The following is a 26,957-nucleotide window of genomic DNA, read 5'->3' as shown; positions in this document are numbered from 1 at the left end:
CCTCAGGGGTGCCCCCCTCTCCTGGGTGCGTCCCGCCTTCTTTTCTACCCCTAGTCTCGATGAGGGGCTCAATTATTGGGACCCTGAGAGATGGCCGGGTAAGGCCAGGGGTTCTCGATATAAATTTAATAAGAGGCCCCTGGTTAATTTTTTAGTCAAATTTTTTAGGGGGTTGGGGAGGGGGGTGGGGGGTAGTGGTTGTCTGGCGGTGGGGGGTAGCCAAACAACTTTGTTGCAGGCCAGGCCTGGGTCTGACGGCGTTCGGGGGGAGCGGGTAGTGGTTACATCTGGGGCTCATGAGCGGGTCGTGGGATTATCAATTCCCACGACGGGGAAAGGCAGCAGGCGGATAGACAGGGGGCCATATCGTTATCGGGAGGGCCGTCTCCGCTGTCTACAAGCGGTGAGGCGCTCCGACCCTCTGGTTCTTCCCCGAGGTCCCGGGAGCGGGGATGTGCAGCCTCCTGAGCTCCGGCTGGTGTACCTGAATGCCAGGTCCGTGGTTAATAAAGCTCCCCTTATTAGGGATTTAGTTGAGGGTGAGCATGCGGACCTGGCTTGCATCACGGAGACTTGGTTGGGCCTAGAGGGTGGGGTCCCTTTGGTTGACCTCTGCCCACCAGGCTTCCGGGTGCTACACCGGCCACGAGCTCAAGGTAGGGGTGGGGGAGTGGCGGTTACCATTAGGGAGACCTTATGTCCGCGGGAGACCACCGTTCCTCAGATAGTCGGGTGTGAGTCTCTCTTTATGAGATTTGGTCCTGGGGCGCAGTTGGGCTTGCTGCTGGTGTACATTTCGCCTAGTCGCACAGCGGCAGCCCTGCCCGAGCTGCTCGATATCCTCTCGGGTTTGGTGGTTGAGTTTCCCAATCTTATAGTTTTGGGAGACTTCAATCTACCATCCCTGGGAGGTTCATCTGAGCTAGCTCGGGAGTTCATGGCTTCCATGGCGGCCATGGACCTGACGCAAGTAATTTCAGAGCCAACTCATGAGGGAGGCCACACCCTTGACCTGATTTTTTTATCTAGACGGTGGTTGGATGATCTTGTTGGGGGCTCTCCATTTATTATGCCCCTGTCATGGACCGATCATCATCTCCTGCGGCTGGTCTTCCGCTTTGCCACCCCCCGCCGTGGGGGTACGGAGCCAATTAGATGGTACCGCCCCAGACGCTTAATGGATCCTGATAGATTCCAAGCGGCGCTGGGGTCCCCACCTGCCTCCACTGCTCACAGCTCGGCGGATGCCTTAGTGGAAGCCTGGGAAAGGGCAGCCGCTGAGGCACTTGACCGGGTTGTACCCTTGCGGCCCCTGACCCGGCGCAGATCCCAGCGAGCTCCATGGTTTTCCGCGGAGCTCCGGGAGATGAAGCGTCGGAAACGGGGCCTAGAGAGCTGCTGGAGGTCTAGCCGATCCGAACCCGACCGGTTGCGGTTAAGAACCTATATTAGGTCTTATCTCGCAGCGATGAGGGTGGCGAGGTGTAACTACTTCTCCACCCTCATCGCGTCCGCAGATAATCGCCCGGCCGCCTTGTTTAGGGTGACTCGTTCACTTCTTAATCAGGAGGTGAGGGAGGATCCCTTGCAGGGTCGTGCCGAGGAATTTAGTCAACATCTGTCGGATAAAATCGCTCGGATTCGGACCAGTTTGGACTCCAGCTGGGCAGAGTCAGGCGATCAGGACACGGGCGGTCTTGTCAATGTTATCTGGGAAGAGTTTGATTCTGTGACCCCTGATGAAGTGGACAGGATTATGGGGAGGCTGAGCTCCTCCACATGTTTGTTGGACCCGTGCCCTTCCTGGCTGGTTTATGCAGCTAGGGAGAGGACACGAGGCTGGCTCCAGGCGGTTATATCTGCTTCTCTGAGTGAGGGTTATTTCCCCACCGTCTTGAAGGAGGCGGTGGTGAGACCTCTCCTCAAGAAGCCTGCCCTGGACCCAGCTGTTTTGAACAACTTTCGTCCAGTCTCCAACCTTCGCTTTCTTGCGAAGGTTGTTGAGAGTGTGGTGGCGCATCAGCTCCCTCTGGTCCTGGATGAAGCGGATTATCTGGACCCCTACCAATCGGGTTTCAGGCCCGGGTACAGCACGGAGACGGCATTGGTCGCTCTGGTGAATGATCTCTGGAGGGCGCGGGATAGGGGATATTCCTCTGTCCTAGTCCTATTAGACCTCTCAGCGGCTTTCGATACCATCGACCATGGTATCTTGCTGCGGCGTCTCAGGGGATTGGGAGTGGGAGGCACAGTTCTTCAGTGGTTCTCCTCCTATCTCCTGGGACGCTCGCAGTCGGTGTTGGCAGGGGGGCAGAGATCGACCCCTAGGTCTCTCGTTTGTGGAGTTCCTCAGGGGTCGGTTCTCTCGCCTCTCTTGTTCAACATCTATATGAAACCGCTGGGTGAGATCATTCGTGGTTTTGGAGTTGGGTATCATCAGTATGCAGATGATACCCAACTTTTCTTTTCGACCCCAAACCACCCCAGTGATGCCCTCGCCGTGATGTCCCGTTGCCTGGAGGCGGTTCGGGTCTGGATGGGGAGGAACAGACTTCAACTCAACCCTGACAAGACTGAGTGGCTGTGCATTCCGGCATCCCGGGACATTCAAAATGTTCCATCTCTTTCTATGGGGGGTGAGCTCTTACCCCCCGTGGATAGGGCTCGCAACTTGGGAGTCCTCCTAGATTCACGGCTTACCCTGGAAGATCATATAGTGGCCGTGACTAGGGGGGCTTTCGCCCAGGTTCGCCTGGTGCGCCAGTTGCGGCCCTATCTGAACCGGGATGCCCTGTGTACGGTCACTCATGCGCTTGTGACCTCTCGCCTTGACTACTGTAATGCTCTCTACATGGGGCTTCCCTTGAAGACCACTCGGAGGCTCCAACTGGTACAGAATGCGGCCGCGAGAGTTGTCTTGGGAGTTTCCCGGTGCTCCCATGTTACACCTTTGCTCCGCGAGCTGCATTGGTTACCAGTTGTCTTTCGGGTGAGGTTCAAGGTGTTGGTTACGATCTTTAAGTCCCTACATGGCATGGGTCCGGGATACCTCAGGGACCACCTGCTGCCGGCATCGATTCCCCTCCGCCCTGTGCGTTCCCACAGAGAGGGCCTCCTCAGGGTGCCGCCAGTCAGGGAATGCCGACTGGTGGCCCCCAGGGGGAGGGCCTTCTCTGTGGGCGCTCCGGCATTATGGAATCAACTGCCGGTGGAGCTCCGGATGGCACCAGACCTCCGAACTTTCCGTCGGGGCCTGAAGACCCACCTGTTTGAAATAGCTGGTCTGGCCTGATGGGGGATTATGGGTTTTTAATTGTTTTTTAAATTTGTATTACTGTTTTAATTGGGCATGGGTTTAATCCTTTTTTAATTTTTGTATTGTCTTTTTTATATATGCCCTGTGAACCGCCCTGAGTCCCTACCAAGGAGAAGGGCGGTATATAAATCAAATAAACTATAACTATAACTATAACTATGTTTCTACTTGAGTGCCTCTCTAATTTAAAGCCCATACGTATTAGGCTAACATGGGTTACATGGAGAACTTTCCCCCTCACACGATGTATTTAAAAGGAAAATGATTCCTTTTAAAAATACATTATTTTTTTTGCCCCAGTATAATTTTTTAAATATTTTTAGTGTCCATACTGCTGTCAGTCACTGCTATTTACAATAACTGCCTACTACACCTTCTTTTCAGATTTAGTCATAATTTTATTTATCATAAGCTACAGATGTAAATTTTGCCATTTCATTTTTAAAAGAACATTGTATCTGTGCTACCCTACTATAATCAGTTCTGATAGAAAGTTCTCTCTAATGTAATTATTTGGATTGTTTAATGGGTTTTTTTACCTGGAATATTGTACTGTGATTGATCAGCAGCGAAGTGGATGGACTCAGCTACAGTGATGATGACCAAATTAATCTATCTATCTAGTTGCTAAGCCTATGGAGATTTTCAATGATCCAGGTCATGGTTGTTCCAAAGATGCTTTCCAAAATGCAACTGGGCTTTCTTGGTTTTTTTCCTTGAAAACCTTTTGCATCTCATTCAAGAAGCTTCAGAACTGAAGAAACTTCTTGGATGAGAAGTGAAACTTTTCAAAGGAAAAAACCCCAAGAAAGTCCAGTTGCCTTTTGGAAAGCACCTTTGGGATAGTTGCTAAGAGTTAACATTGGCTTTATGGTACATAATCAATTGTATATTCCTTTTGTAGCAAAGGACTGGAAAGTGATCAATGTACCATTATCTTTTAAGAATCATTATCATTAAGAAAGCTAAATACACACACACAAAGACACACACCAATGTACTATCTATCCATCCATCCATCTGAGAAATTAACACAATAGCTTCTATTAAATTAACATTTTGGTATTCTTGGACAAAACTGATTAACATGTAGATAAGAGATGATCTAATAAACAGAATTTCAATTTTTTTCACATTGTGGAAACTGTTAATTATAAAGATACCAAAAACCCATGGTCAATAAGCAAAGCTCTAGTAAAAATGGCTATTTCAACAAATTTTTGTTTCTGCATTTAGTCAAGAAACCTCATCAAGTACTCAAGGAATCTTTGAAAAATTCTGATCTAGTAGACATTTAGTAATAATTGACAAAGACATTTCCCCAAAGATTCCTGAGTAAATGTATAAAATTGGAAGAGACAAGAGGTCCTCTTCCAGTCTCATTGTTCAATAAAGAACTGAAACCAGAAATTTCACAGTGGAATCCCCCAGACAAAATAATTCCACTTTATTCTGCTTTGAGCAGCCCTCATCTTGAATACCGTACCTAATTTGAGGATTCAGAAAATTTGGAACAGTTTCATAAAAGCTGAGCTCATGGTAAGAGCACAAGAAACTAAAATTTGTGAAGGCAGATTGAAGGAGCTAAGTGTGTTGAGAAAAGACAACTATAGCAGAGACATAACAAATCTTCAGATATCTGAAAGGATGACACTTAGAAGCAAGTCAGGACCTGTTTTCTCTTATTTCAGAGCCTAAGCATGGAATAATACATTTAATTTAAAGGGCAAATTCTGACTGAATGTTAGAAAAAAAATTCCAAACAATTAGAACACTTGGAAAGTAGAAACAAAGACCCAGAGAAGTGGTATGCTAGTCTTTGTTGCATGCATTTGTTGGGAAGGTTTCATTTGGATCCCTGAAATGTACTTGCTGATCTAAATGTCCTTATTTAACCCTATGATTGCATGCTCTGATGCCTTCAAAAATGATTGGTTTTTAATTTATTTAGAAATCAAATTAAATTTAGAAATTATCTGAATTCAGAAATGAACAAATAGGGTGCATATTTCTGAAAATGTCAAATCATTTAAGATTTTTTTTTTAAAAAAACCATGTGAATAGCAAACAATTCCAGAGGAACATTCTAAAGCAGGGAAATTGTCTTTGGAAATTCTCAGTCATCCAGGTCATGGTTGTCTCAAAGGTGCTTTTTTCCTGAGGCAACTGGACTTTCTTGTTTTTCTTTGAAGATGTTTTGCTTCTCATCCAAGAAGCTTCTTCAGTTCTGACTGGTTGATGGGGAATGGAAGGATTTTTACTCCTTGCAGACAGCTGGTCATTTGCATTCTTTTAGAGAGTTGTTGAAGCCTCTGGAGGCTTATCTGTGTCAAAGAGGCTATCTATGTCAAAACTGAGCAGCCCTCTCTCAACAGAGGGGGAGGGATACGACATCATCTCTCTCCAGTCTACAACACAGTCCTTTCAACAGTTCCAAGAAGGCTCCACACCCATTTGCACTACTCAGGTGACTCTGATGACACAGATAAACCTTCAGGGGCTTCAACAACTTGCTAAAAGAATACAAATGACCAGCTGTCTGCAAGGAGTATAAATCCTGCCATTTCCCACCATCTAGTCAGAGCTGAAGAAGTTTCTTGGATGAGAAGTAAAACATCTTAAAAAAACAACAAGAAAGTCCAGTTGCCTTGGGGGAAAAAGCACCTTTGGAGCAAGCAGGGAAATCGTTATTTTTATATATTATTTATTTATTTATTAAATTTGTATGCTGCAAATCTTGCCAAGAGGTGACATAAAATGCAAAAAAATAATGGGTGGAGAGAACTGTTCACATAGATACCCATGGTATTTGTGCTCCCAACTCTGTAGGTAGCTAAATTCCATACTGGAAGCCATTACTGTGGGAATGTAAAGCAAAACTATTGGCAGTTTGTCAACAGCGAGGCCATAGTTGGAATATTTTGTATAGCTTTGTAAGAGAGAGAATATTATAGAGGTGTGTAAAATTATATTTGGTATCATGAAAATTGAAAAGGAAAATGTATTCCTTTGTCTCTACTTTTCTTCCTCAGTAAATTCATTTTGTCCTCTGCTGTTGTCCTCACTTTTTTGAGATTTTTACTTCACCTTTTTTATATATGCAACTCAAGGCAGCATATATACCAATATTCCTTCCTCTTATTTTCCCAACAACCCTGTGAGGTGAGCTGGGCTGAAAGACAGTGACTGGCCCAAAGTCAACCAGCTGGTTTTTCATGCTTAAGGCACGACTAGAACTCACCATATCCTGGTTTCTAGGCCAGTCCCTTAACCATTACACCAAACTGGTTCTCTATCATTGGATCCACCTTGGCCAAAAGTAGCAGTGGCAACAGTGTTGCAAAGTAAAGCCATTTGCTGTTTTACAGTTTACTGTTTATGTTCAATATAAATATAAATATAATGCTTGCTTTGCATTTTTAAAAGTTGCCAGTGCCAGTTCAGGCAACTAAGGAGGTTTCATTCAAATCATTAGGGAATTTTTGTTTGCTTGTTTAATTTAGAGACATTCCTCAAGCTACATTAAGAATACAGTTCTATATCTTCATTTAAAAAATATTAGCCTCATAAAACAATACTTTTCTGAAGAGATGTTAATATATTCTTTTTTATTTAAACATGTTGGCAGGCAGGACTCAGAACGTGCCACTCCATTACAGATTTGCTGAAATCCTTGCTCGAAAAAAATAGGGCACCAGGAAGATACCACTATCCAATGACGGCAGACAGTAATTCAAAATAAACGCCCAAATAAGATGCAGTTATTTGTAGAGCCAACTGTCACATTTTCGCAGGGGTCTCGGGAGATAGGTTTATAAGGAATGCTCTAATTAGAGCAAATCTCAGGTCCTGCTTCTTGCGGCCTTTCTTCCCCTTTGTAGTTCAGAGGGAAAGACTCCACTTCCCGTCATGCAGCACGGGGGCGACCGGAGCCGGAAGCGTTGGCTATTCTGCCGTCCGCCCCGCGGATGGGCGGGAGCGCCGGAGGAGCGGCGGCTGTCGGGGCGTCGCGAAGGAAGAAGCGGCTTCACCGGTGGCGATCCAGGCCGAGCGGCCCGGAGGGGGGAAGGTATCCAGGGCTGGAGCCGCTCCCAACCCCCCGTGCTGCGGGGCAAGATGCCCCGCCGGAAGCAGCGCCACCCGCAGCCCGTCAAAGGTCAGCGCCGGGTTGCCGGGCTCACCCTGGGGACGCTGCCGCATCTCCGTCCGCCGCGTTTGTGCCTGGGTGGCGGGGGCTTCAGCCGTTCGTCTCTCTCTCTCCCTGCCCCGAGGCTCCGGCCTGTTGGGGTTCGGGGCGATTGACTCTCGACCCCTGCTCTAACCTGACCGCTGTGCTCGGGAAGGAGAGAAGTCCCAACCTCTTTTGATCCTTCCTCGTCCGATGGGTTGGCTCGGGCCAGAATTAGGGCAATTAATTCGCCCTCCCCTTCGAAAGGGCGGCAGGGCGACACCAGCCGTTTCTGCGGAGCATTAGCGGGGAGCCCCGATTCTCTAATACGACCGCCTTCTGCTCTGTCTATTGTAGTGGAGGTTCCTGGTGCTCCGGCCGAGCCGTCAAGAGAAGAGAGCCCGGCGCCGCAAGCCAGCTTCCTCTTAAAGCAGGAGCTGTCCCTGTCCCTGGAGGACGAAGAGGACAGCAGTGCTCCAATTCTGGCCTTCGAAAAGGACTCCGAAGGTGGGTTCGGGTCCTCGCTAGGCAAATCGGAATAAGGGATGTAAGATGAGGGTTTGGGTGAGGGGCGGGGAGTTGTGTCTAGGAAAAGAAAGGGCCTCTTGGATCCTCCCGTTTGAGATGCCAGGAATTGAATTTAGTCAGTGGGTCTAGTAGGCAAAGCCAGCACAAGTCTCTCCACCTTCTTCTTCCTTTTCAGTACTGTTTGGGCGTCTTATTTCTGAGTGGGAAAGCTGGGTGTGTTACTACCAGGCAGAGCTTCCCCAGGAGAGGGTCCTGTAGCTAATAGAAAGCCTGTAAATGATGGCAAGAATTTTAGTTATGAGGAAAAGGGTCCTGGAGTTTAGCCTCCCCTACACATGGTAACCCCCTATTGTACCAGCAGGCGAGGGAGAGGACAAAGTGAGGATTCCCACAGCTGCCCACCTGATGTCCCCTCCTTGTGTGCTGCAGACTCCCTCGGGGGGACACCTGGACTGCCAGCTTACACACTGAGTGACGAGGATCTCCCGTCTCTGTGCCAGGCCCAGGACGAAGATGGAGAGAATGAAGGGCCGGGCCGGGCTTGCCAGCATTGTGGCCTGCCTAGTCCTGGTTCTACTCCCTGCTGCCCCTCTGAGGTAGGGGATGAGGAAGGCTCCCCTAAGGGGCGTGTAGTCTTTTCCTGCCAACTCTGCCCCTTTGCCTCACACTACTCCAGCCACCTCAAGCGGCACATGAAGACTCACAATGGCGAGAAACCTTACCGCTGTCCGCATTGCCCGTATGCCTCAGCTCAGCTGGTTAACCTGACACGCCACTTGCGAACCCACACTGGTGAGAAGCCCTACCACTGCCCCACCTGCCCCTTCGCTTGCAGCAGCCTTGGCAACCTCAAGAGACACCAGCGGGTCCATGGCCAGGAACGTCCAGTGCGCTGTAGCTCCTGCAGCTGCCACTGTGTCCAGGGGAATTCCCTCCAGCACCACAGCGCGGGGATCCAGGGGGAATCGGAGGCAGAAATGGAGGGACCGCCCATTGCAGATCAGGAGACAGGTACATGATTGAAATGGCAAGGTAGAATTCATAGCCTTGCAAAGGGAGGGAATATACATAAACTTTCAGTGGGAGGAAGAGGGAGAAACTTTACAAATATTGATATACCATTAGTTCTCAGCAACTTTTGGAGTTAAGGATCTGAAGCCTGATAAAAAGACTCTGTGTCTGCCACATTGATATGCATTTATTAGCCTGAACCAGAGCATGGAATTTATGTGCCAAGGACGTGTACTGACCCTTACTTTCTAGGGGATTGTTTGCCCCTCCTCTAATTTCAATTGTAACAGCAGTATTCTACATTGGGCTTGTAGTACATCAAGAGTTAAGGATAGAGGGTTGTGCAAATTGGTCTGCACTAAGTATGACAGTGAAGGAAGCAAGTTACATATGGTTCCAATAACATCTGTTTAGAACACTTCTGTTTATTGCTATTTTTCTTCCACAGAGCCACCACCATTGCTGCCTAGCTCCCCATTTCTGCAGGCGGAAGACTCTAATACGGTTCTTCCTGAGCTGCTCTTCCCTTTCACGTGCAGGGCATGTGGATTGGTGCTACAAGCTGACGAAGGCTTGGGTGAGCCAGTGTGTGGGCGTTGCAGCCTGGCAGTGCTGGGGGCTGAACCAGCCTCACCAAAAGGCTTCTCCTGCCAGCTATGCCCTTTTATTACCACCTATCCTAACCACCTGGCCCGCCATATGAAGACACACAGCGGAGAGAAGCCCTTTGCCTGTGCTCTCTGTCCATATGCCTCAGCCCATCTGGACAACCTCAAGCGGCACCAGCGGGTGCACACTGGTGAGAAGCCCTACAAGTGCCCCCTATGCCCATATGCCTGTGGCAACCTTGCCAACCTCAAGCGCCATGGACGCATCCATTCGGGGGACAAGCCTTTCCGCTGCCGTCTCTGCCCATATTCATGCAACCAGAGCATGAACCTCAAGCGCCACATGCTGCGGCATACAGGTGAAAAGCCCTTTCAGTGCCGCATCTGCCCCTACACTACTGGCCACTGGGACAATTATAAGCGTCACCAGAAGGTGCATGGGCAGGGCCTGGCAGAAGAAGGAGGGCCTGGTCCAGACAGTAGCCTGACCTAATGATGCTGAAAGACTCCTTGGGCTTCCGACTCTCATTATAGTTGCCTGCTGTCAAGCCTATGTAAAAGATTGTCTGGGATGTGCAGGAGGAGGAGCTGTATGTACTTGCAGGAGCAGCAGTACCACCTTTTAAAGGAAGCATTATTTTCTTTGCTGACAAGCACCTTAGGGCCTTGCCCTATCCAGTGCTTCTGTCCATAGGAAGGAAAAGGCATCTGCTCTGCAGACCATTCTCTGAAACTGTTACTCTGTGGGACAGCTGAAACCTGCAGAGAGGAGCTCCTTTGTCCTCTTTTGTCTTTTTTGTGCCTCCCCTCTCTAGTCCTTTAATTGTGGTTGCTGCTTGAATCTGTGTAATTTATATGGTGTATTAATGCATTAAACTGTTTTCTTATCTGGCTTTATTTTGGCTGGCAAGAGCAGCTGGAGACTGGCAAACCTGATCACAATGCAGATGAAGTGGCCTATGTGAGCGTATTTATGGCAGGCATATGCTGTCTTTTCACCATCTTATTTCCAGCAGGAGAGGAAAACAGACAATATGGTTTCAGTAATGTGGCCTCCGCTGTGTCCATAACAGTTTCCTTATCATTTTTGCTTGAGTACGCAGCTCTAGTGTCAAGATGTTGCAGCAGGAAATTGGGAAACTGGATGTAGAGAGAAGGGCTCACAGGATTTATTTCCAATCATGATTTATTTAATCACTGTCACAAACATTTGTTAATGTTCAAATGTAAACTGCAGGTAGATAAACAAGATTACAAGTCTAGCGGTTATAGTTAAAACTCTACTGTGAGCAATCAGAATTGTGTTTGCTCTTTGTGCAAATGTCCACTCTACCCTAGTTTGGCATGTATGAAGCTGAAGCTATTAAGTCAGCTCTACAAATTGCCTCTGCAGACAGAGATTCTGGCAAAGGACACACAGCCAGCTGGGGGCTGAGGCACATCAAGATCAACCCGCAAGCAGGTCATACATTCCACAAATATGTTTTGGGCAAAGCAGGGCATTTAAAGGTCCTCATCGCCAATGCCCTCAAAGGCATAGTTGCCATGGAAATCATTTGCCCCAATGTCATTTGAAGAGCTGGAATGGCTGATGGCCCTTAAGCTGACAGAGCCCAATTTGCTCTGGAAAAGGGAGAGAAGAGGTACAAATTAGCAAGAGTCGTGCCATGGTAGATCATATTTTTTCATAGGGAAGGATAGGCATAATTACTCACCGAGACTTTTGTAATAGGGTCCCTACTACCATCGGGGGAATCCTAGCAAAACACACAGGTATGTTAAAGGAGAAAAACCAATTGAAAACAGGAAGAAGCAGAGATGACAGGATCTACTTACCAAAAGAGGAGGTGATTTCACTGCTTGCTGGCTGTCTGAACGCTGTAAGGCTCCAATGGTTCGTCTACGGAACATCTATTAAAGAAGAGTATCGAGATGCTTGGAGCCACCCATCCTAACATTGCTTTTGTACATGACCAAGAAACAAATCTGACCTAGCCATCTCTACCAAAGGAATAAGAAGCCCGAGTCTCACCTTACGTATGCTTCCTCCAGATTTCTTCACCATCAGCTCATCCACCATGGACTGCAAACAGATGCTCAACATTATAGCCTAAGAAATGAGAGAGAAATGTTCTTACTTCTCTGCAGTATTCTCCCAACTGGCGGAGCCTTGGTTTTGTAAACTTAGGATAGGAAAAAACAAATTTGATACTGGAGTTATGATCGGGAAGCAAATAAGAATAAAATTGAGCTTGTTTCCATTTGTGATATTCGAAGTGCATTATTTGTAAGGAGAATAGATCAGTAAAGGAATCTGCATTGAATGGGGTACTGGATCAGATACCGATGCAGTTTACTACATTCAAAAGTTCAAAACGTAAGAATTCATCCAGGAGTATAATCCCCTCCCCCCCACGTACGTACATCCTACCTGTGGACTGGTGATGGTGACCCACTGCAATCGGTCCTTGCTCATCAGGTACTCAAAAGCTAGTTCCAATTTCACCTCTGACTTGCCAGAATTTGTGCCTGATGTTCCATTGTGCACAGGGACCTAAAACAGAGCAGTGTAATAATTGCTTATTAGTGTGAAACTGGGGGAGGGGGATATTGAGGCTGGAAAACTCTTGGTTTGCCAGCAAGTGACAAGTCTTCTTCTCTAGTCTAAGAAATTCCCAGACAGAAGGGTGACATAGAGAAATACTCCTCCCTCAAAGCAGAACAGGCCATCCTCAATAAAGCACAATCTGATTCACGTGTTAGCTCACCGAGGAAGTAACTCGCCAACAACGCATTCGTGTCACTTTGAAACTCCCTTCCTTGATCTGATCATTGGGCAACTTGACCTGGAAATTCAGTTCACTGTTGCCTGCTCCAACAATGACATGACAGCCTTTCTCAGGGAAATCCGTAATACAGGGGTCAAATTTGAGATAGCCATAATACTTGAGGGTTTGTGCCAAGCGGATGAACTATAACAAGAGAGAGAACATTCACAGAGAAGCTTGTGACCTTGGACGTATAAATTTCATTACAGCTACCTGGGAATGAAACAAGGTAATGTAGACTGACTCACACTGCATAGGTAAAGAAAAATGGAAACCTACCTCTTTTTTAGAGACCTTTTCCTGTAAAGATTTAAGCTGACGGTGCTGTTCCTTATTGGCAAGGATCCAACCCCGTTCAATATCTGCAACTGTCTGTGAGGAAAACAAATAAGGAGGAAATGCTGCTGCTTGCCTGCTCACTTCCCATCTTCCTCCCTGTCACTCAACCTTAGTGCCTGACCTGGGCATATAGCAGGTTCAGTCCTACCCGCTGCTCCATGACATCATCATCAAAGGCAGAGTCCCAGTAGCTGGTGTGGAGGAAGAGGAAAGAGATGGCAGAGGCAAGCCATTAATGGGTCTTCACTGAACTATTATTTGGCTGGGATTGATTATATTGACTCCTACCCTTTGCACATTTCTTACCTCTTGCGCAGCAGGATCTTGTATTCAGGGTTGCGGAGGCTGGTGACTGATACATAAGGAAGCTCAAATTCCTGCAATTTCCGGATGACTGTAAAAGATGACAGTTCAGAGCCAACCATGCAGCATACCTCAAACTCATCCCTATTCACACAGAAACACACGCCTGCCCGCCTTTCTTGGCAGGCAGACTGGTTTTTCTCTGCCATTATAGCAAGCACAGCAAGAGGTTAACTCACAGGAAAATGTTCCATCTTTGGCTTCCCGCACAAGGAAGAGATGGAAGTAGCCAATCAAATCCTCTGGCAAGTCCAACTTCAAGGCCACAGCCTACAAAAAAGGAAAAAATAAGCCAGATACTGAATTCTTTCCTCTTAACAGTAAATGAGGGGAAGGCTGTATTAAGTATTGCCACTACAGTGGGGCTTCTTTGGTATAGGCCACTGGTCCTTAGAAGAAAGCAGTCTGTCACATTGAGTCTTACTATAAGAAAGGGAGAGAAATTACTATGGGCATATACGGTAATCTCTCCTCCATTCCTTTCTCAACATGAGCCATTTTTATTTCTGGGAAAGCCTCACCTCCAGAACATCCTCTGTTTGGTCTGAGGTGAGAATTGTGACTTTCACCTTCTGCCCATTGGATAACAGCACATCTAGCTGTACCTCCTCAGTTGGGATCTGCTGGGTTTCCTGGAAATACAGAAGACTCCAATCAGATTTTCTCCACCTGGCATATACTTTACACTCTGCATTTACCCATCTCCTTACCTGCTGGGCTTTGCGCAGGAAGCTATTGAAGATCTCACTACCTCCCAGCAAGGGGTCCTGCCGTACTATGGATTGACAACAGAAATAATATCATCTTTTTAAAATACCTATGATTATATATTTTTATTGTAAATAGGTATTTCATCCTTTGCTTGTGAGCACTTAAGAGTTTGGCACAGGATAAATATTTTAAATAAACAGAAGGTATTATCAACTATTTTGCTTTCAGCCAAAGCTCATTCCCTGTGCATAGAAAATACCTACTTGTAAATGCATGCATACTATTTTTCCTTGATTTGCCCAATGAAACTTACCTGCTTGCATATATTTTTCTAGTTGTTCCCGCCGCTGCTCCACTTCCACTGGGGTGAGTGTGAAGATCTTTTTTGGAGGAAAAGCTGGTACCACATTAGCTCCATATTCCTTCCTTAGCTGCAGAAAGAAAAGCAGAGTTCATCTTCAGGCAGCAAAATAACATTTTGCAACTTACCATAATTTTGGTAATAAAATATATACACCCATTTTTTCCCTAGTGTTTTTCTGCAAGTATAGGTTTTTCCTTTTTTTAAAATCAACATGTGGCTGATCCATTAGCTATGACAGGAATTGAGCAACTAGATTGTCACCCAAGCCTGATGTTGTGCATTGAAAGAGAGAGACTGACCCAAGCTGGCTTTCTGCCTAAGGTGGGACTACAACTAAGAGTCTCCTGGTTTCTTGCCTGGTCCTTAACCATTAGACCAAACTGGCTTTCTTAGTTACATAAATTAATTGAATTAATAAAACACTATTCTAGGAACAAGGCTTTTAATGAAATTCTGCTAACTTTTCACAAACGAGCAATTCTGGCAATTTCTGACATACATGCCTCCCTGCATTACCTGTTCATGCAAACTAAGCAGCTGGCTGTATCGCACCTGGCAGTGCAGAACACCATTCACATGAATGCTGTAGGCCTGTTGGGGACAGAAGGAAAAGACATCATTAGGGAATCTGTTTATGATAAAGCCTTTAAGCTATCCCATTCCCAAAGATACAGTGGAGAAATGGTACTGTCTGCTACGAATTGCAAAGTACTACCATTAATTCCATAGCCTCATGAAGAATCAAAGAAGGAACAGGTTTTCTAAACTAAGAATTCACTAATCCCTTTCTGGTCCTTAAGAAGTAATTACATGGCATGAAGACACAAGGGGAGGCAATTGCCTAAAATAAGAAAAGTTTGGAAATACTGAAACAAAAACAGCCTCAGGTTATCCACCATCCAGGCAGAAAAAGATTTCATGAAGTAGAAGCTATAAATCTTAGTGAAGGAGCATCAAGGCCTGGAACGGATATGCTTTTCAATAACATTTAAAAAACTAAATTTTGTAACCAAGATGGTACTATAACTGTACTGTAAACTGCCTGCCTGTTAAAGAGATGGATATCGGTAAGATAAGATGTATGATGAGCTCATTTATTGAGTTCTATAGCTTTGCACTTTATTCAAAGTAACCTTTCTGTATCAAACAGAAACAAAAGATGAATTACACCTACAATGAAGGGATATCTGTTTGCTCCTGGACTTACTACCTAGGAGTAGTTACTTCTTGGTTATGTAAGGAATCTTTCCCATTTCAAAAGACTGTCAATAGCGAGTATCTTCTTAAAAATAGCATTTATAATTCTTTCCCTGAAACACCCAAAGCCTTTTTACCAAAAAAACAAAACCAAACCGAAAATAATTCAAGAAGAGACCGAGATCTGGGTCTGGGCTGCCTCACAACACGCAGCTACAACTTCCCCGGGGCCCAACCTGGCGCCTGCTGTATTTGGCTTCAAGACTCAGCGCGAAGGGAGAGGCAGACTGAACATGGTTTGTGGAAAGGAAACGAAACCCTCCATTCCTAACCGGGCGCTCTTCCCACCCCTCCGCCCACTTCGCGGGCGCCTACAATTGCTGCAGAAAAGCAAGCTGGGGATGCCCGAAAAGCATCAGAGCGACTCGCCCAGGGTGTAAATCGCACTTCGATGCCCTTTCCTGATTTTAGGGCTTAATCCCAATGGGGGAGGGAGCCCGGGGAACTCTGCACCCCGCCTCCACGGGCTTGACACTCGCCACGTAGGCTGCAGCGTTGCCGCCATCCCCGGCGCGGGTCTCGGTCTCGGGGATAGAGAAGTGCATGGCCGCTTCCACCTCCGTCTGCAGCTGCTGCCGTCCCGCTATCTCCGATTCAGGCCGGAATTGGACTCCGACGTACCCGCCATCTTGCAGGCGGAGAGAGGGAGGGACGCGCCAGTGTGGGCGGAACGAAAGGAGGAGGACCGGAGGAAACTCGTCTCTCCCTTTTTTTTTCGCCGCCGGTCATCCCCCGGCCCTACCCGTTGATGGTCTGACCCAGGAAAGACCAAGTGTTGGCCAGAGAGGGAATGTTGAAAGCGAAAATGTCTCAGTCTTGCCCAGGTTCATTTTTACCTCGACCCCCCCCCACCAAATTTGGAATAAGGGAACTGAACTGCCCCCTCCCACACACACACACACACACACACACACACAACACCCAAAGGCAGTTCGTGGCACGTAGAAGTTAAACGATACAAGCACACCAGAAGGCAGTATTGGCCGCTAAGAATTCTCGGAGCCTGCTTTGTCCCGTGGCCGGACAGGTTATCAGGGGTCGCCAGCTGCCGCTTTCTCTCCCCAGCTAGATGTAGTAGGCTATCCGTCCGGTGAGGTGGCTTAGCCGCGGAAAGAGCAAAACCTCTAGTAGGGACGGACGGACTGAATAGGGCTACCGGCCTGCGAAAACCAGGAAGGTAAGTGCTGCCAAATAATGGCCATCCGGATTTTTGCAGCCCGCATCTAGTTTTTTTTTTTAATTTTTAATGCCTATTCGTGGTAATCAGGGTAGCCCCTACTGTCACCTGCGAGCTGTGTCGCTGCTGAAATGAAATGAAATGAACCTTTATTGTCAAAGTACAACTATGTGTACATAGAGATTAGCTGAACCTCCCTTTGTGCTCCCACCCCCCAACACACAGTGACAACAAACCCTCCATCTTACTACACCATGTGAACCAACTACACCACACACCGGCCTCCCAAGTCAGTTCTGCATAAAATTCACAAAAGTTATTTCTCATTCAAAAGCCTAACAGCCCACGGATAAAAGCTGTTTTTCAGCCTGTTGGTGCGGCTGGCTATACTCCTATATCTCCTACCCGATGGTAGGAGAGTAAAGAGATACAATAAGCAATAAGCAATACTGCAATAAGCAATACTGAGAGGCCGACAGGACTCTCCGTCTCATCTCCATCAGCTTGCGTCGGAGAACTCGGGGTGGTCAGTGCGAATAGATTGCACCATGCCCCGAAGACAAATCGTAGAAATGCAGCGGCTGTCTTTCTTAATACGTTGTGGGGAGCAACAAAATAGTGTTCGCTTGATAGTGCATAATTGCCGAACACAGCCATTGTGATTTATTTATTGGCGTGGTGTGTGGAGCCAGGCAACCACATGCCTGCCCATCAGCTATTAACCTCCACGTCGCAGCAGCAAAGTTGCCCGCGCAAAGCCTTCGGTTCGCGGACTCTACGGGGCGAGCTGCCACTTGCGCCACACTCCCGAACCGTGTTTTTTTTTCCCCAGTACAGCCCGCCGGACAAAGGAAGGGGTGGCTCTTCGGTCCCCTGCCCAACCAACTTCTTCTCCCCGAGATCCGGGAGGCCACGGCGAAGCCACCTGGGTGCCCGGGAGCCCGGAGAGAAGGCGAGATGCTCCCTGACGTGCCCGCTCTGAGCAGCAGGAGGCGCTGTGGCTGACACTGCCGGGTGAGGTCAGGGCGGAGCCAGCGGAGTGGCTATGGCGGAGCCGGGGAGCTGCGAGGCCCCTGAGCGCAGCCAGGTACTTGGGAAAGGGGGCGCGTGGCGGGATCGGATGAGCATCTGGCCGGCGGCAGGTTATGGGAAGACCTCAGCTCTCTCAGTCCCCCTCCTGTGATTATCTCCTTATCTTCCATGTAGGCGCCCAGCGCGGAGGGCAAGTTGCAGCTCCGGAAAGAGAAGAAGCAGCAGAAGAAAAAGCGCCGCGAAGCGGAGAAGGAGCCCAAGCTGCCCCCCGATGGGATCGCCCACCCCGGTCCCACGCCTGGTGGGCAGCTGCCTCCGCCAGGTTCCAGAGGGGCGAAGAAGGAGGGTTTGGGGGGGGGGTCGCTCCTTTTTTTCTCAGTCTGAGCTGCGGAGGGAGACGATTGGCCGGAGCTCCCTGGCGGAATGGACGGCGTGGGCCTCCGCTTATCTCGTCATCTTCTCCTTCCTTCTCCTTTGGGTTTAGGACCAGAACCTACCACGCCGGGTCCTCCTGACAAAGCCTGCGGTGATGAGCGGGCGGGCCTGGGCAAAAGTAAGGCTGAGTTGCGAGCTGAGCGCCGGGCCAAGCAAGAGGCCGATCGGGCGTTGAAGCAAGCTCGGAAGGGTGATCCCAGTCAGACAGCCCTGCCTACCAAGCCTCGGGTAGGACCCAATGAAGCCCAGCCAGGTAAGGCTCGTGTCAGGAAGGAAAGGTTGCTGGTGACCCAGCTAGAAAGCTTCATCTTCTGAGCTTTGCCCCCTTCTCTCCCCAACAGTCAAGAGGCTCCCAGAACATGTGCAGGTGGATGATCCAGCTGCCCAAAAAAAGCTAGCCAAAAAGTTGGAGCGTCAGCAGGTAGGACTCCAGACCCCATGAAGAATAGTGGCTGGAAGAGGTGGAGGTAAATAAGCTATGCAAGTAGTCCTCAACTTATGACAATGACAGTTCAAAGTTATGACAGGCTTCCCCCTAAGGTACTTACAGCCAGTTTGAAGTTACAATGGCCCAATCCTCCTGCAGTCATGTGATCACATTTTGGGAGCTTGGCAACCAGCTTTTACAATCACTTGCTGCATCTCATAGTCACATGACTGCAACATTTTTGCTGGTTTTTGACATTTCCAGTTTCCTTCAAAAAAACACCAATTCAGTAAAATTGATTCACTTAATGATTGCAATGTTCACCTAATTACTGCCTCCCAAAAATCTGCCCTGGTCACATGATGCATCAATTTACAATCACAATGACTTACGACTGTAATTCTGGGAGCAGTTACAATCTTAAATTGAGGATTACCTGTAGAGTCATAGATCTGCTTCACTGAGCACTGTAGATTCATTCCTGGTATATTATTGTATATTATATAATATGTATTATATATTACATTTTTATATGCTATTATTAGTTTGGGCACCACATATGTGCAGGTAGCAATTGTGTTTCTTTAGTGCTGTTGAGATCATTATGCTCAACTGCCTTTTTAGTGTTGAGAACTAAGGAGTCAAACAAATCCTATCTAACTTCCTCAAAGAAAAGCCAGCTTGAGTATCTCCCTCTAGTCTAGTTCATCCCTGGGTTCTTTAAAGATTTAACACTAAAACATTTTGTGCTTGATTAGAAGAGGCAACTCTGAAAAATATGAAGAGTCTCTGGGACTTGGGAGACATAAATTCAATAAATGAGGACAATGAAGATGTCAAAAAATACCTTTACAAGGCATATTTCTTGATTTATTTCAATTAAATCATTTATGAGGGCAATTCGGAAATAAACCTCCATTTGGTTATCAATGACAGACACAGATACAGAACTTTTATTATACACATTAGAAAACTACAACTTTACATTTCTTTTGGATATAATCGCCATTCAAATTGAGGTACTTGTCATAATGTCTTACAGGGTTTGAAATTCCTTAGTAGTAGTTGCTTGGCACCAAATTTGAGCTGTAGGGGTGTGTGTGATCAAAAACATCCCAATGGAACTGCTTCAAAAGTTCTTGGGTGCGTCTAGTGATGTGCGGGTGAACATTGTGAAACAACACACGGGAAGTCAGCATGCCCCGACGCTTGTGATGGATGGCTTGTCTGAGTTTTTGTAATGTTTCACAGTAGACTTCTGAATTTATGGTCGAACCACACTCCATGAACTTCACTAGCAGTACTCCTTTGGCATCTTCACATTTGGCGGGATTTTCTATGGCACCACTTCCTGTGTGGTGCTGGTTCATGATAATGCTCGCCCGCACACTGCTAGATGCACCAAGAACTTTTGAAGCAGTTCTGCTGGGATGTTTTTGATCATCCCTATAGCCCAGATTTAGCGCTGAGTGACTACTAAGAAATTTCAAACCTTGTAAGACTTTATGACAAGTGCCTCGATCTGAATGGCGATTATGTCAAAAATATAATGTTGTAGTTTTCTAATAATATGTATAATAAACGTTCTGTATCTGCGAGTGTCTGTCACTTATAACCAAACAGAGGTTTATTTCTGAATTGACCTCATATATAACCACCCGCTCAAACAAATGTGACTTTTTGCTTGGCTTCTTAGAGAAATAGTAGCCAACCTTGATTTATCTGCCTCCATAGGAGAGAGATGGGCCTTTTTTCCTAGAGAGATGCCTGAATTGTTATTTTTACATTAACATACACTGTAACCCCTTTTGCACACTTTGTATGGTCTGTAGTGATATGAAAATGTTTACATTTTCTCCAGCTCACCTATTTAGGAAGTAGCTAAGAAACTATAAAGCAGGGTTTGTGTGGTCAAGAACTGCTGAAGTTCAAATCTGTTGAGGTAGCCCCTCACTTTTCTCTGACTTTGCTTTTGCCAAGATTTTAGCTTCTTTCTGAAATTCCTGATCTTTGTTTAACCATTATGGCTTTTAAGAAATGGTATATTGGGTCCAGCAATCTGGGTTCCTGTAAAAATGCTCCATTTTGTTAACTGGTCTTGATTAAAATGTCTTAGTTCAAAGAGACATAATAACTCAAAAAGCACTGCACAAATTAAAATACTTATGGGGTAGGAAAATTGTGTGAAAGATTCCTATTAAGAAGCAGCTCACCACAGGTGGTGGTGATATATGGTCGACTGATCACCTTCCATGCTTAGACTGATTTTTCCCCCATGTCTGCAGGTCCCTATGAGGCCAGATTATGGTGCCAAAGTTAGTCTGTTCTCCCACTTGCATCAGTATAGTCGCAAAGAGTTACTTACACAACAGATGAGGTGAGTGCCTATGAACCACAACAGATGAGGTGAGGCTTTATCATAGCACTTTGAAATGTTCATAAATGATGTTGGGAGGACATTTTCTAGACCGTTCCTAGAGAAAAGAAGGAAGAGTAGAGGTCACAAAACCAAGAACCATGTTCTCTGCTCAATGAAATTGGCCTGGTTAGATCAGAGCTCTCTTCCTGCTGCCCTGCCTTGGGAAGTTTCTATGCTTAGATTCCATCCTAGTACAAGGTTTCAAGGCAAAGTGCTTTAGTTAAAGTTTATCTTCCTCTTTTCTTCCTCTGAAAGTGCTTCTCAGCTATTTCAGGATCTATATTCGTTATTCTTTATAATTTTATTCAGATCACCTCTCTTTTATGGTATTTCAAAAAGATGGGAGAAAAAGATGAGTAAGAATATTTTCTTTCTTGAAAATAACATGTAGTTGGGCTTTGATATGATGGACACTGTGCAAAGAGTGCCAGTTTTATTAGGGAGTGTTGAGTTGATATGTAGTAATCCACAATTTTTTTACCTGCAGCATCCCGGTCTCCACCATCCACCCTGCAGTGGTGCGTCTTGGCCTCCAATACTCTCAGGGCATCATTAATGGCTCCAATGCTCGGTGTATTGCACTCTTAAAAGTTTTCAAACAGGTATTGCTGAAGAAGGGAGTTAAAAGTATTGTTTAGAGCAGTCTGGATCTCTTCTCATTGGAAGAACTAGTGCTAAAACAGGAAATAGTTATAATAAACATGTATGAAGCATCTTTCCCTTCCTTGGTTTACCTAATGTAATGGACTGTAAGATAGTCTCTCTTGAGTCAAGATCCATTCCTCTTGACTGTATGGTCACATGATAGCACTGACACACCTATGTTGTCTTCTTGAGAACAGTATCAAACAGTAGTGTGTCATCCATCTTCTGAGATTTTTTAAAAAATATTTATTTATTTGATTTCCACTGTTGCCCATCTCAGCAAACGACTTTGGGTGGCTTACAGTTCAAAACATGTATTACAATTTGCCCACTACTCACGCAAATGGAGCACGCGCACACATGCTCCCCCACTGCTGGTACAAGTGGGGATGCGTGCACTTGTCTGCCATGTCTGCAACGGCCCAGTTCCAAACAGCTCAAGGCTCAGTAGTGGACTACAGCCCAGGGATTGAGGACCCCTGGTCTAAAATTCCTGACTAGGTAAACACATTCTCAGAAGAAAATGAATATACTATCCATTCTACAGATGGAATAGTCATAGGCTTCGCTGGTTTAAAAGAATTTAATAGATTCCTGGAGAAGGAAGAGATCAATGGCTATATGCAGCTTCTCAGCTCTAACAGAATCTGTTTTGCTGGGGAGCAAAATAATACTGTAGACAATAGCAGTTGTCTCCATTGATTTCAGATGGACTCCCGCAGTAGCCTCTGATTAGCTAACATGGGAAACAAGTTGCCAGACTTGGGTAAACTCACCTTGACTTGATCTGCTGTAGGACTCCTCTCCTGTTCATGTTGGGTTTTTAGCTTTGCAAGTTTGCAGCTTCTCTTTTATCCTGTCCTTCAGGTGATTAGAGACTATACCACTCCGGCCAATGAGGAACTTTCACGGGATCTTGTAAACAAGCTGAAACCTTACATCAGGTGATTGGGAACAAGGGATTTCCCCTTTTGGACATCTGGAGGTGGAAAGGTGCTTCTGATGCTGAGCTGAGTGTGCCTTTCTTCTGCAGCTTCCTGACTCAGTGCAGGCCCCTCTCTGCCAGCATGGGCAATGCCATCAAATTTCTTAAGAAGGAGATCTCCTCACTGCCAGGGACCATACGAGAAGAGAAGGTGAATTCAAACTTACAAACTCAAACTTACAAACTCTGATGCTGGTTGATATTCTGAATGTAGCATGGAATGTAGCATGGTGTGCAGGGTGATGGCTTTTTTTCCTTCCACTTTGCTCCCTTTCCTGGGAATGTCATTATCCGTTCAGGTTGGCATAGATCGTTAGCCCTTCACCTTGCCAATGTTTTGGTCTTTTCAGCTATTGCCCCAAAATTTATTGTTCAGGCTTATCTTTTTCATTTTCCAAAGAAATGTTGTCATGCTCAATATCACAGGGTGGGAAACCAGAGCTTTTTTCTTATTCTCCAAGGGATAAGCAGGAGATCTAGCTTAGATATTGTGGGAGAGATTCATTTATTTACTGACAATTTCAAAATAATAAAATAACATGCCTACAATATCAAGCAGTTATAGGAAGTTTATCCATTATATCAAATACAAGAAATGCATCCAGCTGAGCACAGTAAGCAGGGAGGGGACTGACCACACATGACCAACTGTCTCTTGGGAATAGGCCAAGGAGCAACTTCAGGAGACAATTGACAAATATGAGCGGGAGAAGATTTTTCTGGCAGCTGAAGCCATTTCCAAATTTGCCTTTGAGAAGATCAACGATGGTGACGTCATCCTTGTCTATGGATGGTATGGAGTTGTGCTTGGGGTGGGGGAAGAAAAACAACATGGTTCTTATCTGAATGATGCTCTTCAGAATCTAAGCTGCTGTCCTGGATGTGAAATGATGATGGGAATGAACAACAAAAGGTGTCTGGCAGGCTCTGCAAAACAAAGCAATAGTACTGTTGTGTAAAGAGTGGGTGATTGTAGCCATGGTAGCAATGCCAGAAGATGATACGTTGCCTCCCGGGAAGTTTGTATAGAATTCATAACCTTAGCTAGATCTTATGCTGTGCTCACAGCAATCAGTGCAGTTCAGAACACTTTATCTGTAAAGCATATAATGACTTCGTTGGAGATATGCAGGAATTGTTACCTGGTCAAAAGAAGTTAAAGCATTTTTAAAGTACAGAATGAAATACCATTGAGAAGTGGTTCAGGTAGATATCTGCCTAACTCACTGAACTATAAAAAGTGTGTGTGGGGGGGAGGTACAGCAGAATCAATTTGGAAAATTGTGTTGTTATAGCTAGTTTGAACAAAAGCAGTTTTAGCCTTCCTGATCTGATCTACCTAGACTAGGGGCTAATATCATCTTATATTTGAGTTAAAGTAAGGGAAGAAGAGACAGAGATTTCCAAGTCTGAGAGCAAAGGCATCCTGGGTTTCCAAAAGTTGGCCAAATGAAACGTTGTCTGGGTAAGTTCCTCATCTGTGTATCTCTGCTCATGTTTGTTGGTAGCTCGTCCTTAGTGAGCCGCATTCTCTGTGAGGCTCATGCCAATCATCGTGCCTTCCGAGTGGTGGTAGTGGACAGTCAGCCACGGTTAGAAGGCCGGGAGACACTGTGCCGCCTGGTGAAACAGGGAGTCCGCTGCAGCTACGTGCTGATCAATGCCATCTCCTACGTGTTACCTGAGGTAGGACCTTTGAAATGTGACATGGGTAGAGAACTGTTGGTAGAAGAACTGAAAAGTGAATTTTGTGGGGTAGAGGCAGAATCTGGAGGCTGAACAGAGAGTGTATCAGACCAGTAGGTTCTGATTATTTATTAAATTTATATGCTGCCCCACTCGTCCAGTTTCCACGTTGGTAACCAGGGATTCCCTGGGAGTTCTTAATCATTGGATTTGAAATGGATCTGAAATGGGATAATGTTAAGAATTATGGGGATCTTTTTAGTAAATAAAGGCTACAGATGGTTATAAATTAAGTGAAATACCTCCCTCTCTCTCTCCCCCTCCCTCCCTCCCCCCCCTCTCTGCAGGTTTCCAAAGTGCTGTTAGGGGCTCATGCACTATTAGCCAATGGGTCAGTGATGTCACGTATGGGCACCTCACAAATTGCACTGCTTTCCAAGGCTTATAATGTGTCTGTACTAGTCTGCTGTGAGACCTACAAGTTCTGTGATCGGGTTCAAACCGACTCCTTTGTCTCCAATGAACTTGGTATGTCTGGGGGCAAGCCTCAGGTATCTTTCTGGATGGCAGACCAATAGTATGCAATAATATGCAACAGTATTGCAATAATATGCAATGTTGTGCATATTATCGCACAATATTGCAAATGCCAAAAATAAAAAATTGGCATTTTTAATTTTAAAATATTGAGTTCTCTGGACAAGGCAGAATTGACTATTTTGTGGAACGTTAGCCATTTTTCGTATAGATTCCTGGAGGTAGTGGGTAGTCTTTTGTTGATCTCAGCATTTGGACTGATACAAGTGAGAGCCCCAAAAATCGTCCCTTTAATGGGAAAAGCTTGCATAGAAAAGTCAGGCTACCATTTTCTGTTTTGTTTCATGTCACTTTCATTCCTCAAGACCACTGAGAATTGAAGCACATGCTCATCTCAAATCAGTGTTATGAATTAGATTAGCTTAGGGGAGTAACTAGCCCATGATTTACAAAAGCACAAACTCTGAAGCAAAGTAAGCATCAGAATGTGCAAAAGGAAAGGGTAGGAAACAATAGCCTTAGGACTTGTCCAACAAGAGGGAGAAATCTTGGCCCATGCTGCTTTGAGAAAGAACCAGTGCTTTTCTAACTGGCCCCTGTTCCTATGTTTGCAGATGATCCAGATGACCTGATTGGGTCAAAAGGAACGAGGAGTCCATTGTCCAACTGGCAGGAAAGCAAATCGTTGCGCCTTCTCAATTTAGTCTATGATGTGACCCCTCTAGAGTTGGTGGATCTGGTCATTACAGAGTTGGGGATGATCCCTTGCACTTCTGTTCCTGTTGTTCTGCGTGTCAAGAATGTAGAGCAGTAATGTTGGGAGAGTGAATAAACCTGCGTGTCTCTGCTCCATGCCTCTGTTTATATATCCCATTGTGTGAACACCTGAGTGAAACAGGATTCCCGACTCTGGGAGAATCAACTGAATCCTTGTCCAGGACTTAAGTAATTTATGTTCAGCTATTCTCTGGTTTATTTGGGGCATCTTTGCTATCAATTTGTTGCTGTCAGAAATGGAGTTATATTTATTATAGAATTTATTGATGCCTTTCTGTTTATTCCAACACTCATTCTGGAGCAAGGGCTTCCCTCTGGAATTTATTTATTATCATGAGTGTATTTGAACATGTAGATACAGTATCTCTCTTTATCCTTGACTGTGTTCTATGTTCAAGTAGACCTGAGACTCAGAATCTTTTTTTTAGCAACTAGGGCCTTGTGAAATACCCATTTTTTATAATTTCTTGCCAAATGTATAGATCTGTCCAAAATTCCCTTGCACTGATTTGTGTATTCTTACATGAGGCAGTTCTGAAATATCAGTGTAGATATTGGGGTTCTTACATGGTACTAAGCAAAAATATTACTTGTTTGGTTTCAGCTTAAAACAATGTGTGAATGTAACTAGTAACATTTGCTAAGCGTGATTTTATACTTAACATCTATGAGCAAGCCAACCTAATTAGTAAACTAAGTTTAAAATCAATTATGGCTTAATGCAATGTGCAAACCAACGTGAGGACAGTTGGAAAACTGATCTCATAGCAACAGTAACCTGCTGTATAATATACCTCTGATTCTCCCCCTCTTAGGTAAACTACTAGTCCCTATCATATATATAGGATATTACTCTAGCTGCCCTCAGTGTCTCATTCTAATTATCCTAGAGCAAGCATGTCAAACTGCTGGCCCATGGGCCATATGCATCACGCCAAAACCATGCCCACCCCATTGCCGGCAATGGGGAAAAAGTCATGATACATCACATGATGTTGCAAGTTTGACATGCCTGCCCTAGAGATATCTGTCATGAAGTGAATCATTACATTTAAAAGATTTTTTGAGACTTTTGTCTCCAGATATTTGGGGATTAAAGTTTCCAGAATTCCAAAAAAATTGCTGTTGGTATTTGAAGGGTGAAAGCAGCTTTGGAGCAAGGTATTAAGGAATTTTATTTATTTATTTCTATTTCTTGCTCTCACTAATGTGGGGGAAATGACCTACTGCTTCAGGTGGAACAATAATTGTGCAGAAAGAATTTGGTCACTCATGAAAATGCCTAACATTGATGAATAAAGGAATGCGGTAGCCGGCCTAACATGGCCTAGCATTCTGACTTCT

General features: G+C 45.6%; 3 protein-coding genes across 8 annotated transcripts; 2 read left to right on the top strand and 1 right to left on the bottom strand.

Moving 5' to 3' along the window:
• The first annotated feature begins 7,285 nt into the window (after window positions 1–7,285).
• Window positions 7,286–10,528, top strand: ZNF513 (zinc finger protein 513). 2 transcript variants are annotated; one of them, XM_081312688.1, is made up of 4 exons: window positions 7,286–7,472; window positions 7,842–7,991; window positions 8,442–8,804; window positions 9,472–10,528. In XM_081312688.1, the coding sequence occupies exons 1-4, from the start codon at window positions 7,433–7,435 to the stop codon at window positions 10,122–10,124; spliced, it is 1,206 nt and encodes a 401-aa protein (XP_081168814.1). In that variant the 5' UTR covers window positions 7,286–7,432; the 3' UTR covers window positions 10,125–10,528. The 2 variants fall into 2 exon arrangements, with proteins under 2 accessions (XP_081168814.1, XP_081168813.1); XM_081312687.1 differs by having other exon boundaries at window positions 8,442–9,023.
• Window positions 10,529–10,739: 211 nt separating this feature from the next.
• SNX17 (sorting nexin 17) lies at window positions 10,740–16,137 on the bottom strand. 3 transcript variants are annotated; one of them, XM_081312689.1, is made up of 15 exons: window positions 15,973–16,137; window positions 14,753–14,827; window positions 14,186–14,303; window positions 13,872–13,936; window positions 13,683–13,793; window positions 13,341–13,431; window positions 13,105–13,192; window positions 12,920–12,989; window positions 12,739–12,831; window positions 12,400–12,603; window positions 12,063–12,185; window positions 11,664–11,741; window positions 11,468–11,542; window positions 11,347–11,388; window positions 10,740–11,254 (listed from the first exon to the last, which is right to left on the bottom strand). In XM_081312689.1, exons 1-15 carry the CDS (start codon window positions 16,036–16,038, stop codon window positions 11,135–11,137), a joined length of 1,419 nt encoding a protein of 472 aa, XP_081168815.1. In that variant the 5' UTR covers window positions 16,039–16,137; the 3' UTR covers window positions 10,740–11,134. The 3 variants fall into 3 exon arrangements, 2 of the variants coding, with proteins under 2 accessions (XP_081168815.1, XP_081168816.1); XR_014024489.1 differs by having other exon boundaries at window positions 11,133–11,254; window positions 12,056–12,185; XM_081312690.1 differs by lacking the exon at window positions 10,740–11,254 and having other exon boundaries at window positions 11,382–11,542; window positions 12,056–12,185.
• A 1,425-nt stretch (window positions 16,138–17,562) lies between these two features.
• On the top strand, window positions 17,563–25,684 carry EIF2B4 (eukaryotic translation initiation factor 2B subunit delta). 3 transcript variants are annotated; one of them, XM_081313458.1, is made up of 12 exons: window positions 17,563–17,757; window positions 17,877–18,003; window positions 18,187–18,390; window positions 18,479–18,558; window positions 20,850–20,941; window positions 21,471–21,585; window positions 22,496–22,572; window positions 22,662–22,764; window positions 23,279–23,406; window positions 24,122–24,299; window positions 24,647–24,827; window positions 25,451–25,684. In XM_081313458.1, exons 1-12 carry the CDS (start codon window positions 17,716–17,718, stop codon window positions 25,648–25,650), a joined length of 1,527 nt encoding a protein of 508 aa, XP_081169584.1. In that variant the 5' UTR covers window positions 17,563–17,715; the 3' UTR covers window positions 25,651–25,684. The 3 variants fall into 3 exon arrangements, with proteins under 3 accessions (XP_081169584.1, XP_081169583.1, XP_081169585.1); XM_081313457.1 differs by having other exon boundaries at window positions 17,877–18,024; XM_081313459.1 differs by lacking the exons at window positions 17,563–17,757; window positions 17,877–18,003; window positions 18,187–18,390 and having other exon boundaries at window positions 18,483–18,604.
• The last annotated feature ends 1,273 nt before the right edge of the window (window positions 25,685–26,957 follow it).

The sequence above is a fragment of the Vipera berus genome, assembly GCF_964194415.1.
Source record: "Vipera berus genome assembly, chromosome: 1".
NCBI classification, from domain to species: Eukaryota; Metazoa; Chordata; class Lepidosauria; order Squamata; family Viperidae; genus Vipera; species Vipera berus.
This window is presented reverse-complemented; position numbering and strand designations above follow the sequence as displayed.

What these genes read in the sequence shown, in the direction of transcription:
- ZNF513 (XM_081312687.1), top strand. Translation starts at nt 7,433, where the DNA reads ATGCCCCGCCGGAAGCAGCGCCACCCGCAGCCCGTCAAAG. An exon ending in CCACCCGCAGCCCGTCAAAG is followed by an intron (nt 7,473 to 7,841) that starts GTCAGCGCCGGG and finishes TGTCTATTGTAG; the next exon opens with TGGAGGTTCCTGGTGCTCCG. An exon ending in CATTGCAGATCAGGAGACAG is followed by an intron (nt 9,024 to 9,471) that starts GTACATGATTGA and finishes TTTCTTCCACAG; the next exon opens with AGCCACCACCATTGCTGCCT.
- EIF2B4 (XM_081313457.1), top strand. Translation starts at nt 17,716, where the DNA reads ATGGCGGAGCCGGGGAGCTGCGAGGCCCCTGAGCGCAGCCAG. An exon ending in TCTTAAAAGTTTTCAAACAG is followed by an intron (nt 21,586 to 22,495) that starts GTATTGCTGAAG and finishes CCTGTCCTTCAG; the next exon opens with GTGATTAGAGACTATACCAC. An exon ending in CTTTGTCTCCAATGAACTTG is followed by an intron (nt 24,828 to 25,450) that starts GTATGTCTGGGG and finishes CTATGTTTGCAG; the next exon opens with ATGATCCAGATGACCTGATT.
- SNX17 (XM_081312689.1), bottom strand. Translation starts at nt 16,038, where the DNA reads ATGCACTTCTCTATCCCCGAGACCGAGACCCGCGCCGGGGATGGCGGC. An exon ending in AAACAGAGGATGTTCTGGAG is followed by an intron (nt 13,432 to 13,682) that starts GTGAGGCTTTCC and finishes CCTTTTTTGTAG; the next exon opens with GCTGTGGCCTTGAAGTTGGA. An exon ending in AAAAGGTCTCTAAAAAAGAG is followed by an intron (nt 12,604 to 12,738) that starts GTAGGTTTCCAT and finishes CTCTTGTTATAG; the next exon opens with TTCATCCGCTTGGCACAAAC.